Below are 14,713 nucleotides of genomic sequence, written 5' to 3' on the forward strand. Positions count from 1 at the left end.
TCAGGCCAAAGAGTTCGATCTTGGTTTCATCAGACCAGAGAATCTTGTTTCTCATGGTCTGAGAGTCCTTTAGGTGCCTTTTGGCAAACTCCAAGTGGGCTGTCGTGTGCCTTTTACTGAGGAGTGGCTTCCATTTGGCCACTCTACCATGAAGGCCTGATTGGTGGAGTGCTGCAGAAATGGTTGTCCTTCTGGAAGGTTCTCCCATCACCACAGAGGAACTCTGGAGCTCTGTCAGAGTGACCATCGGGTTCTTGGTCACCTCTCTGACCAAGGCCTTTCTCCCCGACTGCTCAGCTTGGCCGGGCGGCCAGCTCTAGGAAGAGTCTTGGTGGTTCCAAACTTATTCCATTTAAGAATTATGGAGGCCACTGTGTTCTTGGGGACCTTCAATGCTGCAGACATTTTTTGGTACCCTTCCCCAGATTTGTGCCTCGGCACAATACTGTCTCCGAGCTCTACGGACAATTAATTCGACCTCATGGTTTGGTTTTTGCTCTGACTGTGAGACATTATATAGACAGGTGTGTGCCTTTCCAAATCATGTCCAATTAATATAATTTACCACAGGTGGACTCCCAAGTTGTAGAAACATCTCAATGATGATCAATGGAAACAGGATGTACCTGAGCTCAATTTTGAGTCTCATAGCAAAGGGTCTGAATACTTATGTAAATAAGATATTTGTTTTTGTTTTTTATACATTTGCAAAAATGTCTCAAAACCTGTTCTCGCTTTGTCATTTTGGGGTATTGTATGTAGATTTATGTGGATTTATTTGATCAATTTTAAAATAAGGCTGTAACGTAACAAAATGTGGAAAACGTCAAGGGGTCTGAATACTTGTATAAACTAAACAACATTACTTTATTTGAGTGAACTATTGTGAATAGCCTAACTATCTCACTCAACGCTTTAGCTAGTAAAATAGCGTAGAAGCTATAGGCTAGCCTGAGGGTCAGCAAACTTGAAATATGATTATGTGTTTCACTTTGTTTACAAGACATGGTTCAAGGTGGCTTACAAGATAAAACAGCATGCATCTAAAATGACATAAAAAAGGAGCTTAGAACACTGACAATAAGCACCACTTAACATTTTAGAAGAATTATCAATGTATAAGTTTTAAAAATATCAATATTTATTGAATTGACTAATAACCATTATATTACAGTACAAGCAGTGCAATTGATTCCACATATTGGAATACAAAACAAGGATACACATCTGAATGATTCAGTGAAAATTTCAACCTTCCCAACAGATGGATATTAGGTCCTTCAAAAAACCTGCATCTTTCACAGACACAAGAGCTGGATCAGCACAGTCTTGGGTCACACCTGTCAAAATACATTGGAATTTGATAACCATTAAAACAATTATAAAACCCATGTAGTACCCAGTTAGCTATCCATTGGCACTTTAACCAAAATAGTAATTAACCCTTTATGAACAAAGAAATGCTGCCCTCCTTAGGCTAAAGACAAAAAACATAAGGAAGTTCCTTTGACTTAAATGAAGCACTGTGAATCAACGAAAATGTGTAGGCCATATCAAAGTACATGTATGTAAACAAAATGCATCTGTAAAAAGAAAATTTGTAAACTCACCTTAGTCGTCCCGATGCCATAGTTTTCCTCCTTATAGGAACTTGTCCTCATCTTGGTCCAATCAATCCCTGGCGATCCTCATTAACCAGCAGGACATAGGAAGAATGTGTCATAATCTATCCATTTTGACAACTCTGTGGAAAGTAAGAGAACATTTTTTAAATTGTCATCCAGACGGATAAAAAATATGTTTCCCAGTGAAGTGGAATAGGCCCAGGACTATTTCAATGATGCATGTATTGTAACAAACCTGATATCCTATGGAAGCATATCCTATGGACTTTCAGCTGGAATTCTAGAGCTCGGAATACCCTGGAGATTCCCATGACATAGAAGACACAGCTAAGGAATCCAGCCTATTTGTTCTCCAAGGGCCCGATTCCAACCCAAGTTAAGCGTGCCTAAATGGAACATAATTCCCTTTTTATACACTTCTCTCTATGCGTATTCTGACCTTGAATTTAAGCATGAGAATAGTATTCTATTCACCTGCTATTTGTTTGGGGTGGAGATCTAATAAATGAAGGTGTTCCGGAGGTGTCAACAGATACGACCTTTATTCTACCACCTTGACGCGTGAGGAAACCATGAATAAGGTCTAGCAAACCTACAGGTTTCAATTGGAAAAAGCATCCACTTAATTTTTTATTAGAAATAACATTGACAGTAATTTACAACTTAAGAGGTAGGTAAATGAGTAATCTGTTTGGATAAGGGAATTGTAAATATAAATGACACTCGGTTTAGATATATTTTACCTTATAGTCGCTGGAGACAAATGTAAAACCAGTCATATGGCAGCAAACTGAAGCATATTAACTTTCCTTCTGTAAAGTTTATAAAATGATGTGCCATTATGCAGAATTTCAATTGTACGGCCTTTTGACTTGCAGGGATGGCCACTTAAATATAGGCTACCCCAACTTTCTCCGTTTCCTACTTCTATCATGTTAAATATTAGTCACTATTAGTATCGATCGTCAGTAGGCCTAATAACACATTCAACTGCCAATTTACTGTTAGTTCCCTTCAGTTGGTATAACCTACATTATCATTCCATTTAATGACGTTGTTTCGTTTACCTTCATTTGCTTCCTCTGTAAACGCCGTCATGACCATGTGGTTGTTGCTGAGGATCATTAGTAACAGTTGATTATATACACTACATGACCAAAAGCAAGTGGACACCTGCTCATTGAACATCTCATTCTAAAATCATGGGCATAAATATGGAGTTGGTCCCCCCCTTTGCTGGTATAACAGCCTCCACTCTTCTGAAAAGGCTTTCCGCTTGATGTTGGAACATTGCTGCAGAGACTTGCTTCCATTCAGCCACAAGAACATTAGTGAGGTCGGACACTGATGTAGGGCGATTTAGACTGACTCGCAGTCGGCGTTCCAATTCATCCCAAAGGTGTTCGATGGGGTTGAGGTCAGGGCTCTGTGCAAGCCAGTCAAGTTCTTCCACACCAATCTTGACAAACCATTTCTGTATGGACCTCACTTTGTGCACGGTGGCATTGTCATGCAGGAAAGGGCATTCCCCAAACTGTTGCCCCAAAGTTGGAAGCACAGAATCGACGAGAATGTCATTATATGCTTTAGCGTTAAGATTTCACTTCGCTGGAACTAAGGGGCCTAGTTCGAACCATGAAAAACAGCCCCAGACCATTATTCCTCCTCCACCAAACTTTACAGTTGACCCTATGCATTCGGGCAGGTAACGTTCTCCTGGCATCCGCCAAACCCAGATTCGTCTGTCGGACTGCTAGATGGTGAAGCGTGATTCATCACTCCAGAGAACACGTTTCCACTGCTCCAGAGTCCAATGGCGGCGAGCTTTACACAACTCCAGACAACGCTTGGCATTGTGCATGGTGATCTTACTCTTGTATGCAGCTGCTCGGCCATGGAAACCCATTTCATGAAGCTCCCAACGAACAGTTATTGTGCTGATGTTGCTTCCAGAAGCAGTTTGGAACTCGGTAGTGAGTGTTGCAACAGAAGACAGAGTATTTTTATGTGTGACGCGGTTCAGCACTCAGCGGTCCTATTCTGTGAGCTTGTGCGGCCTACCACTTCGCGGCTGAGCCGTTGTTGCTCCTAGACGTTTCCACTTCACAATAACAGCACTTACAGATGACCGGGGCAGCTCTAGCAGGGCAGAAATTTGACAAACTGACTTGTTGGAAAAGTGGCATCCTATGACGCTGCCACGTTGAAAGTCACTGAGCTCTTCAGTAAGGCCATTCTATTGCCAATATTTGTCTATGGAGATTGCATGGCTGTGTGCTCAATTTCATACACCTGCCAGCAACGGGTGTGGTTGAAATAGCCGAAACCACTCATTTGAAGGGGTGTCCACATACTTTGTGTGTATACATACAGTTGAAGTCGGAAGTTTACATACACTTTGGTTGGAGTCATTAAAACTCGTTTTTCAACCACTACACAAATGCCTTGTTAACAAACTATAGTTTTGGCAAGTCGGTTAGGACATCTACATCTACTACAAAGATCGTACTTTTTGGAGAAATGTCCTCTGGTCTGATTAAACAAAAATAGAACTGTTTAGCCATAATGACCATCGTTATGTTTGGAGGAAAAAGGGGGAGGCTTGCAAGCCGAAGAACCCCATCCCAACCGTGCAGCACAGGGGCGGCAGCATCATGTTGTGGGGGTGCTTTGCTGCAGGAGGGACTGGTGCACTTCACAAAATAGATGGCATCATGAGGGAGGAAAATGATGTGGATATATTGAAGCAACATCTCATGAGATCAGTCAGAGTTAAAGCTTGGTCACAAATGGGTCTTCCAAATTATACAATGAACCCAAGCATAGTTCCAAAGTTGTGGCAAAATGGCTTAAGGACAACAAAGTCATGGTATTGGAGTGGCCATCACAAAGCCCTGACCTCAATCCTATAGAAAATGTGTGGGCAGAACTGAAAAAGAGTGTGCGAGCAAGGAGGCCTACAAACCTGACTCAGTTACACCAGCTCTATCAGGAGAAATGGGCCAACATTCACCCAACTTATTGTGGGAAGCTTGTGGATGGCTACCTGAAACATTTGATCAAAGTTAAACAATTTAAAGGCAATGCTACCAAATACTAATTGAGTGTATGTAAACTTCTGACCCACTGGGAATGTGATGAAAGAAATAAACGCTGAAATAAATAATTCTCTCTACTATTATTCTGACATTTCACATTCTTAAAATAAAGTGGTGATCCTAACTGACCTAAGACAGGGAATTTTTACTATGATTAAATGTCAGGAATTGTGAAAAACTGAGTTTAAATGTATGTAAACTTCCAACTTCAACTGTATATATAACATGTAGGCTATTTAAATCGTTATGGAGCAGAGCGCAGACCAAGCCATAACAGTTTCAACCCAACAAATGGCGGAACACTTGGCTGTATCACAGTTCAATGGTTAGTGCAGGCAATCGATAAGGGTATAACCTACTATTGTACACTATTCTCCCTATTATAATGTGCTTGAATTAAATGTATTAGGAACCACACCTGCAAAGCCTGTTGCACACCTTCATAAGGTAAGTCTGAATACCAGCTACTGAGAAGTGCGTAGGAAAGTCGTGTGTAAGAAAGGCGTCATTTCCTAAATCGGAATCAGGCCCGTAGAGCTTTGGAGCAGAGCTCTAGCATTAATTTCATGGAGGAATAAAGACATTCTGAATGTAATACATATATGTTCAAAGACAGAAATATAGTCTATTCATTACTCTACCAAATCTGATTGATTGAATATATTTTTTGGGGCCTAAGAGCTACTTGAATATGAAAACATGAGTGGCTAGCAAATCTAATTAGTATGACAAATACATTCATCAAAATCTAGGAATTAATTTTAAGGTGCTTAAAGAACAAACCCTGATAACGTTTTCTGTACCACAGCAGGTTACTTACTGTTGTTTCATACCCTAAGTTTTACCTGATTTAATTCAAAGTACTTAAGGTCTAATTCATTTCTATATAGAAGGGTTTATTAGATGGATATATTACACACAGTTTACTGAAAACAATAATAAGTTTAACTCTGTTCACCAAAAATACACAAGACAGAAGCATAAAGATATATCCTTGTTACTGAAGTGTTTGTGGTTCTACTGTAAAATAGAAAAACTGGAAAGCTTAGGTAACATCTGTTTACAGAATTTGAAGTAGTTGAAGTGAGAATATGTTAATGGTTAACAACTATAACATAGTGATCATAGTAATGTTACAATTATTTTATATTCAAACTAAATGGGAATCACAAATCAAACACTACAACAAATAGCCTATATTTCAGTAACAGCAGTGAACCTTGAATACTTAAAAAGCGTGACCTAGTCCTTATAGTCCAAAATAAATACTGTGTGGAGATTTCCCTTTGAAACCAAATGGTATTGGGCAGATATGTCATATACTTTGGTATAGTGCAGGGGCAAGTAAGAAATGTATGGGTAAAATAACTTAAGTTACCTTTAAAGAAAAGGACGCCATCAAGTTCACTGCAATTGACTACATGGCTAAGTCAAACAAGGGGTCCCAAATTAATAACACTCCAACTTAAATACAAATATTTTAAAACAAAATGTAATTTAGTTACAACACATTAAAGCAAATATAACAGATCTACGATAACAAGCAGAGACGTTTTAACTTAATTTTAACAGCATCTTGGCAAAATACAAACAGTGGTCCACTGCTCAAAATAAAATAATCCAAAGGAGTAGTCCTATTACTTGTGGTGGATGGACAATGGCCATTTAGAGCTAAGTTATTTGAGAACTTTGGAGTGATGACATCTGCCTCCTAGAGCTCAGTAGTTGCTATGGGGTGAAGACATCTGCCTTCTAGAGAGAGATCTGTAGTTGCTATGGAGGTGAAGACAGCTGTCTCCTAGAGAAATGTTGTTGCTATGAAGGTGGAGACATCTGCAGTTGCTATGAAGGTGGAGACATCTGCCCCCAAGATAATCTGTAGTTAGTTGCTAGATGGCCCTAACGTTGCCTATTTGGGTCAGCCTTGAATAGAGAATACTGTAGTAACTTTCCTGTCTGAACCACTTGGGCTCAGTGTTCAGTCACTCTCGTACCATTATAGAATGCTTGGTGGGAACTATGTTATGAAGGTGTAATCATTTTTGCTAAGGGAACGAGGCTGCTTTGAGTAAGATTTGCTGGGGCTCTAGTATGCGCCATCGTATCCCCCCCTGCCGTAACCACCACCACCTCGGGTGTAAGGTGCGCTGCTTCTGCCCGAGTAATTACCTTTCATGGGGCCATAATTAGATGACTGCTCGCTATAGCCACCTCCAAAATCACTGTAGCCGTTCCCACCGTAGCCACCCATTTGGTCACCATAGCTTCCCCCGTAGCCTCCACTGTACCCCACGCCGTATCCACCGTCACTGCCTCCATAACCTCCTCCATAGCCACCACCGTATCCATTTTGAAACCTTCCTCCCCTCCCGCCACGGGTGCCAGCAGCCTGCATTTCTTGCTTGGTGAGGGCTTTTTTCACCTCTACTTTATGGCCATTTATATGGTGGAACTTCAGTACCACCGCTTTGTCGGCAGAATCATAATCTTCGAAATAAACAAAACCAAACCCCCTCTTCTTACCAGTTTGATTATCGCTAATAACCTCGGCCTTCTCGATAGTACCGAACTGAGAGAAGTACTCGCTCAGATGTTCATCCTCTATGTCTTCTTTCAGACCCCCGATAAATATTTTCTTAACCTTGGCCAGAGCCTCAGGTTTTCCCGCATCTTCACGTGCCACTGCTCTTTTCAGTTCAACATTGTTGCCATCCAGGGCATGAGGCCGTGCGGACATTGCAGCGTCTGCCTCATCAGCAGTAGCATAGGTAACAAAACCAAAACAGCGAGAGCGCTGTAGTTGCTGGTTCTGAACAACTACGCAGTCGGTCAGCTGGCCATACTGTTCAAAGTGTTTACGAAGACCACCGTCAGTGGTGTGAACATTTAGTCCACCAATAAAGAGCTTGCAGAGTTGATTTTCCATCTCGCTTTGATGCAATTTATCTGGTTATGTCAACGCATAGACTTTTGATAGTGCTTCTCTTGGTGTCTAAAATGGCGGATGTAGACAAATGGTTGGCGTCGACGTAATGCTTACACGTCTACGAGCCTCCTAGGGGCGAGCTATAGTAAATTGTAGTTCTATTGGAGTTAATAATTATAGCAAAAAAAGTTAGCCATTTTGCAGCTATCCAGTCATAAGGACCTAATGATTGGGCACATTGGAATAAAATTTGAACAGGACAAACTAGAATACAATCCTATGGCCTAGTTTACGTTTGGCAAGGTATGGAGCAAGAAGAAAAAAAAAAGCTTTGATAGGTTTTATAAACTGGGTGGTTCAAGCCCTGACTGGCTGACAGCCATGGTATATCAGACAACTCAGAGTGCCTGGATACAGCCCTTTGTCACGGTATATTGGCCATATATCACACCCCTTCATGCCTTATTGCTTATTAAGTAAATCCAATGTACTTGAGAAAAATAACAATCCTCACTGTGATCCAAACAAATGTGTCAGACAACCAAAAATTCCACATTGATTTAGACAGACTTAGTATTAGAAAAGTCACCCTTTGGTAGTGTAAGGGTCTTGCCTCCAATCATGTTTGTCACACCTCCAAGGAAGACTGGTTGTAGACAACATAGGAAATTCTGGAAGGTCTGAAAAATTACACACAAAAAAAGTAATGCATGAATGTAAGCCAGTTTCACCTATTCCTGAACAGGAAAGTAACCAGTTATGGCGTTTCATTCTGTAGTGTGTGCAACTGCTTCATTATATAACTGACCCTGAATAACCCTTTTGAAACAAAATGCCATATGGTTAAATTGACAACATTAAAAACTTTATTACAGGCAAAGGAGTGAGACTCAAGAGTCAACTAATTCAGGATTTTAGTAACATTCCACAACTGCATTGATTTACAAGGTATTGAACAGCACATATTGGACGGAGAAAAGCATTAGGAGGTAACCATTAAAAACAATAACCATAGTTCTTTAAATTCCTCAACACTGTCACGAAATTTTATGATCTTAAACCACTCAAGCATTCATGAAGACTGCTTTCAACTCCATTAATACCCCTGAGTTTCATGTTGCAAAGCAATTTGACTTGTTATTAACCTTGCTGGTACTAAGGACAGAGCACAGGTGTCAAACACATTCCACAGAAGGCCGAGTTTCTTCGCTCCTCCCTTGTACTTGATGAATTAAGGTCACTAATTAGTAAAGGAACGCCCCACACTGAAGCCTAGGGCTTAATTGAAAGAAAAAAAGCTGCAAACACTAGGCCCTCCATGGAACGAGTTTGACACCCCTGACGTACAGTATCATAGGAAAGTCTTGAAGCAGGGACGTTAACTACAATTTAATACAAAAAAAAGTTTAAAGAATCACGAAACTACATCGACAAGTCAGAAAGTTGAACTGGTAACAAAGTCCATAATGTCTTTAGTAACGCCGCCTAGGGACAATGGTGTAGTCCAGATGGAGGGAGTAGGATAGGGGTTAAATCAGGGTGGGTGAGGGGCGCGAGTCCTTTTAATTGGAGCAACAAAGAAATAGGGCACTCTGGCCCGTGTGTGTAAATTCAGTTCATTGAATCAGAAATTATGAACATTTCAAATTAGGGTTGAGAGGTCAACGGTGTCTAATAACCACCATACCCACCCCTGCCATAGCCACCGGCACCTCCACGGGAGTACGGTGCAGCGCTCCTGCCTGAATAGCTACCCCCCTTCATTGCACCATAACCGGAAGACTGCTGACCATAATCTCCGCCAAAGTCATTGTAACCGTTCCCACCATAACTGCCCCCCATTTGATCGCCATAACCGCCTCCGTATCCCCCTTGGTTACCGTAACCACCTCCGTTGCCGTATCCTCCACCATAGCCGCCATCGTTTCCTCCATAGCCACCGCCATAGCTGCCGTAGCCGCCACCTCTTCCGCCGTCGTAGCCATTTTGAGATCCCCTCATTCCTCTCCCACCCCGGCCACCACGACCACCGGCTGACTGCATCTCTTGTTTGGTGAGGGCCTTCTTCACCTCCACTTTGTGTCCATTGATGGTGTGGAACTTCAGCACTACCGCTTTGTCGGCAGAGTCATTATCTTCGAAGTAGACAAAGCCGAATCCCCTTTTTTTGAAAGTCTCTTTGTCGCTGATGACTTCGGCCTTCTCAATTGCACCGAACTGAGAGAAATAATCATTCAGATGTTCGTCTTCAATGTCGTCTTTCAGCCCACCAATAAATATTTTCTTTACTTTGGCGAGTGCCTCTGGCCTACCAGCATCTTCCCGTGCAACCGCCCTTTTTAACTCCACGTTGGTACCATCGACGACATGTGGCCTGGCGGCCATGGCTGCGTCGGCCTCCTCCGCACTTGAGTAGGTTACAAAGCCGAAACAGCGGGACCTTTGTAGCTGCTGGTTCTGGACCACTACGCAGTCAGTTAACTGGCCGTACTGCTCGAAATGTTGACGAAGGCCATCGTCTGTAGTCTCGACGTTTAAGCCACCGACAAACAGTTTGCAAAGTTGGTTCGTCATGATTACTAGCAGAGTTGTTTTACAGCAAATAAAATGTAACCTGACAAAATCGCATCGCTTTAAAAGAAGCTACCGGCGACGCAATGACGTCTGGCGTAGGTTTGGAAATACGTCAACAGTTCTGATTGGTTGTTCCACTCAAATCCCACCTCATTTTATTCAAATTGCCGTTCTCATAATTTGTAAATAAATCCTTCTCGTTTCATACAATCTCCTCTTCATATGTAATGATCTGAATATCCATTAGCTACTTAGCTTTCACTAATCCAGGTCTTTATTCACATCAGTACTCTGGTCATTCCAGTGTCCATTCATGTCAATTCTGTTCTAGCACATCATGACACTGCTGTGCGCATTCAAAGCAGTATTGATGCCAATGATTTTTGGTTGATGGTCCTCATTTGTGGACCTTTCATTCCGAACTACATCTGTTACTCCTTTGTTCCCCCTAACCATTAAAAAAAAGACTGGCATTGAACATTCAAGTGTAAAAAAAAAAATAGGCAACTTGAATACATTAATTCAGCAGACACCCTTATCTACAGTAAGCAGTAAGTAATAGCATACATTTTCTATACTGGTCCACTGTAGGAATTGAACCCAAAACCCTGCCTGTTGGAAGCATCATGCTCTACCAACTGAGCCACACGGGATTAGTGTGAAGAAAGATGTGAATAGATTACAGGACGTGCCTATTATCCGGGCAGTACTCAGCAGGCCACAAAGCTTTTGAATTTGCATATAGATATTTATCTTTTGCTAAAAATGTACTGTATGGTGTCCATCTTTCCTATTCATTCAGGATTGAGGCATAACACCACAGATGCCATGCAGTATGGACCCATTTCAACATTAATTGGCTTTAGAGATCTTAAAACATCTGCCAAAATTTAATTTGAATTACCAGTAAGAGTAAATGTGCATCAATGACTGCATGAAAACAGGCAGCCCAATTCAGATCATTCACTTTGACCTGCATCTTTGGAGCTCAGAGGTTAAGATTCACTGTACCTATTAAACTAAGCTCTAATGACTGCTCAAAAGAGCAAATTAGTGGACTAATAGAATTGGGCTGCATGTCCAAAGTTCAGTAAATGTAACTTCAACATTCAAAGAGTTATGGAGTGCAATCCAAAGGCAAAAACTACCATGCAACAATATTCCCCTTCAAACCCATTCCATGTGTCCCAATAAAACAAAGTAAGTCTTTAAAAAAATAGTTTTATTTCAATTGCAGCAAATTAAAAGCATAGCACACCAAGGCTATCATTGGTGTCCATTTTTCCATAGTATGCAATGATCTAACATTTATGACCAACTTCCCTACAATGGGTAAGAACAGAATAAGAAGTCAATTACATCACCCTCCTAGATTGCCAGTGGGTTTATTCTAGTCAATCATTGCAACCTGGTAAATACAATACAGATTTTAATGCACACATTAGGCAGAATGTCCAGGGGTTCCAAATCACCCATGGCAGGACAGCCTTAACTGCAATCCCCCAGTCCTGAAGGAAACCAAGGCTTGCCAGATTGGTGTCCTGGCAGTCAGGTCACCATGGCTACCTGGAAGAGAGAGGAAAAGGGTAAAGAATGAGACAGAGCATATAAATATATCAAGCCAAGTCAAGAGGTAACACCATGTGCCATTCCATATATTTGCATTAATGTAGGAAGTGCACTTAGTCTCCTCAGACCATTATTTTAGATTATTTAGGACCAAGTAAGTGCAGTAAAATCCCCTCTTAAAAGATGCATAAGGCCAAAGACCAACTACTGATAAATGCAAAAAACGATCAATAAATTAATCCTAATCAGTACAGTTGAGTACCATTTCAAATCCATATCTTTAATACTTGACCAACACATAGTGAAGACAGTTTGATTTACATACCTAGTTTGCTGATGTGATCCTAAAGAGATATTTCAGAGTCCTATGACAATCGACCCCAGGTATAGAACAGGGTCCCTGTATAAAGTCAAACTGCTACTGCTATGTTGACGTACTTGGATAACAGTATGAACACCTAAATGTAGGAATCAAAGATAAATATGAGAGCCCTCAGGTCCACAAGTTAAAAGCCAGTTAACTTTATGGAACATTGCCAACCAACAAAGCCTCCATGCATTGGTCATGGGCAAACTTAACTGCAATCCATTCTTCACCCCCTTAGCTGGGAAGAGCAATGGAAGAAATGCCATGAAGCTAATATTAAATATATTAAAATAAGTCACATAATATAACCAATCAGAAGTAGACTTAGAGGGATAGTTCGGGATTTTGACGAGGCCCATTACTTCCCCAGGAAGATGAACTTGTAGATACCATTTATATGCACCTGTGTGCAGTTTGAAGTACTAACTTCCTTCATACTGGACGCTGATGATTACAAAATGGTATACATTGATTTGACTTTGGGGAAGTATATAAAGCTATGTCAAAATCCCGAACTATTCATTTAAGACATCCTGGTAAAATGAGTAAAATAACTAAGTTTGTTTAACTTTTTATTTAAAATGAACATACATATGCATACCAATGCTTAACAATTGTAGTTTGATCTTCAGACAGATTATACAATATACATGAGATATTGCTGAAGTAAATGAAAGGAACATTAAGCTGATAGCGGACGCTATGTGTGTTGGGAAATTACTGTGACGTACTTCGTTGATTTACAAAACATTGTCAAGAATGAAACGTTTAAACTGGATCCGTCCCACCACCTAAGCGTCACCTAAAACCTATAGGCTAGTAGTGGATAGAATACAAATTTATATCAGAGTCATAGCTAATAAATACAACTCCATAGCACATGCGTCCCATTACCCAAACATTGAAAAAAAGATTAGATCCCAGGGAAATTCGGAACTAATTGCTTAAAATGTAGATAAGAGAAAATATAGTATCAAACAAAACAATCCTTGACTAAACTCAAAAACGAAAGTACGCAAAACTAAAAAAAAATAAAAAAAAAAAAACAGCAAGCCAACTAACGACAGCTACACGCCCTCAACTTGGAACAAATGATAAATGGGTTTTGCAATCGAACTTTTCCTACAGCAAGAGCTGGTCGTGCTAATCAGGTTCTGGGTCGGAAGTCATCTTCCTACCTGTTTGGTTTTGAGGTCTTCTTAATGATTAGGTTTCACAGTGTCGGCATTTTGCCAGTACTTTATGGCAGATGCCCGATGACTGAATTTTTTTTAGTTCTGTTTGAGGTCGTCCGATCCGACGGTTGAGGGTGTAAAAGACATTTCTTTGCAAATAGTCTGTCGTAGCCACGGGTTTAGTAGCCGCCATAAGCCCCTCTGTTGTAGCCACCCGCACCGCCTCTGGGGGCGTATGGAGCGGGGCTCCTACCGGCGTAGTTGTTGCCGCCTTTCATGGGCCCATACCCGGAGGACTGCTGGCTGTACCCACTGCCAAAGTCACTGTAGCCATTGCCGCCACCATAACCTCCCATCTGGTCGCCGTAGCCACCTCCGTAGCTTGCGCCTCCATAACCACCGCCATAGCCTCCACTTCCGTAGCCGCCGCCATAACCGCCGCTATTGCCTCCGTAGCCCCCACCGAAACCGCCCCCGTAGCTGTCGTAACCACCTCTGCCGCCACCGAAGCCATTTTGTCCTCCTCTCATGCCTCTCCCCCCTCTTCCACCCCTGCCGCCACCACCAGCTTGCATCTCCTGCTTTGTGAGGGCTTTCTTCACTTCCACCTTGTGCCCATTGATGGTGTGGAACTTTACAACCACTGCCTTGTCGGCCGAATCGTTATCTGTGAAGTGAACAAAGCCGAACCCCCTTTTCTTTCCGGTTTCCTTCTCCGCGATAACTTCGGCCTTCTCGATCTCGCCGAACTGGGAAAAATAATCATTCAGATGTTCATCTTCGATGTCGTCTTTCAGTCCACCGATAAATATTTTCTTGACCTTGGCGAGTGCCTCGGGTTTTCCGGCATCTTCACGAGCGACCGCTCTTTTCAACTCCACGTTGGTGCCATCAACGACATGTGGCCTAGCCGCCATTGCTGCATCGGCCTCCTCCCCGCTCGAGTAGGTAACAAAGCCGAAGCAGCGGGACCTCTGTAGCTGCTTATTCACAACCACAACGCAGTCGGTCAGTTGACCATACTGCTCAAAATGCTTGCGGAGCCCGTCATCGTCGGTATCTACGTTCAATCCACCGACAAAAAGTTTGCAAAGTTGATTTGCGGCGTCCATTTCTTGACAGAAAATACTGCGTAGCTAGCTCGACAGAAAAACCTGTATCAGCAAAGCTTGGAGGTAGGGAAATGGCGTCCAGGCCGTATTTATAACAAAGTTATAGTGACGTCAGACTACAGCAACATCACCGTTACGCCCCTGACATTGGGGTTGTTCAGTAGGGTAAGGTTGAAGCAAAACGCTGCGCAGATTATCGGATCTGTAGATCACCTCAACTTCCAAAGTACTCCTTTCAATGTAATTCATATACAGGGTGGATTAGCG

At 41.9% G+C, this 14,713-nt stretch overlaps 3 protein-coding genes and 1 long non-coding RNA gene across 4 annotated transcripts; all 4 read right to left on the minus strand.

The window, feature by feature from the left end:
• Positions 1-1,119: 1,119 nt before the first annotated feature.
• Positions 1,120-2,986, minus strand: LOC106611975 (uncharacterized). Its single transcript, XR_001330191.2, has 2 exons — positions 1,611-2,986; positions 1,120-1,340 (listed from the first exon to the last, which is right to left on the minus strand). It is a non-coding gene; the product is annotated as an uncharacterized lncRNA (long non-coding RNA).
• Positions 2,987-5,598: 2,612 nt separating this feature from the next.
• On the minus strand, positions 5,599-8,192 carry LOC106611972 (heterogeneous nuclear ribonucleoprotein A0). The gene has a single exon (XM_014212702.1). The coding sequence runs from the start codon at positions 7,647-7,649 to the stop codon at positions 6,810-6,812; it is 840 nt and encodes a 279-aa protein (XP_014068177.1). The 5' UTR covers positions 7,650-8,192; the 3' UTR covers positions 5,599-6,809.
• Positions 8,193-8,492: 300 nt separating this feature from the next.
• On the minus strand, positions 8,493-10,301 carry LOC106611971 (heterogeneous nuclear ribonucleoprotein A0). Its single transcript, XM_014212701.2, has one exon. It carries the CDS (start codon positions 10,221-10,223, stop codon positions 9,321-9,323), a length of 903 nt encoding a protein of 300 aa, XP_014068176.1. The 5' UTR covers positions 10,224-10,301; the 3' UTR covers positions 8,493-9,320.
• A 1,127-nt stretch (positions 10,302-11,428) lies between these two features.
• Positions 11,429-14,523, minus strand: LOC106611976 (heterogeneous nuclear ribonucleoprotein A0). The gene is made up of 2 exons (XM_045724042.1): positions 13,338-14,523; positions 11,429-11,789 (listed from the first exon to the last, which is right to left on the minus strand). Exon 1 carries the CDS (start codon positions 14,444-14,446, stop codon positions 13,514-13,516), a length of 933 nt encoding a protein of 310 aa, XP_045579998.1. The 5' UTR covers positions 14,447-14,523; the 3' UTR covers positions 11,429-11,789; positions 13,338-13,513.
• Between the last annotated feature and the right edge of the window lie 190 nt (positions 14,524-14,713).

The sequence above is a fragment of the Salmo salar genome, chromosome ssa09 (assembly GCF_905237065.1).
Source record: "Salmo salar chromosome ssa09, Ssal_v3.1, whole genome shotgun sequence".
In the NCBI taxonomy this organism is placed as follows: domain Eukaryota; kingdom Metazoa; phylum Chordata; class Actinopteri; order Salmoniformes; family Salmonidae; genus Salmo; species Salmo salar.

Bases quoted from the DNA above. Each gene is read 5' to 3' on its own strand.
- LOC106611972 (XM_014212702.1), bottom strand. From the start codon at position 7,649: ATGGAAAATCAACTCTGCAAGCTCTTTATTGGTGGACTAAATGTTCAC.
- LOC106611971 (XM_014212701.2), bottom strand. From the start codon at position 10,223: ATGACGAACCAACTTTGCAAACTGTTTGTCGGTGGCTTAAACGTCGAG.
- LOC106611976 (XM_045724042.1), bottom strand. From the start codon at position 14,446: ATGGACGCCGCAAATCAACTTTGCAAACTTTTTGTCGGTGGATTGAAC.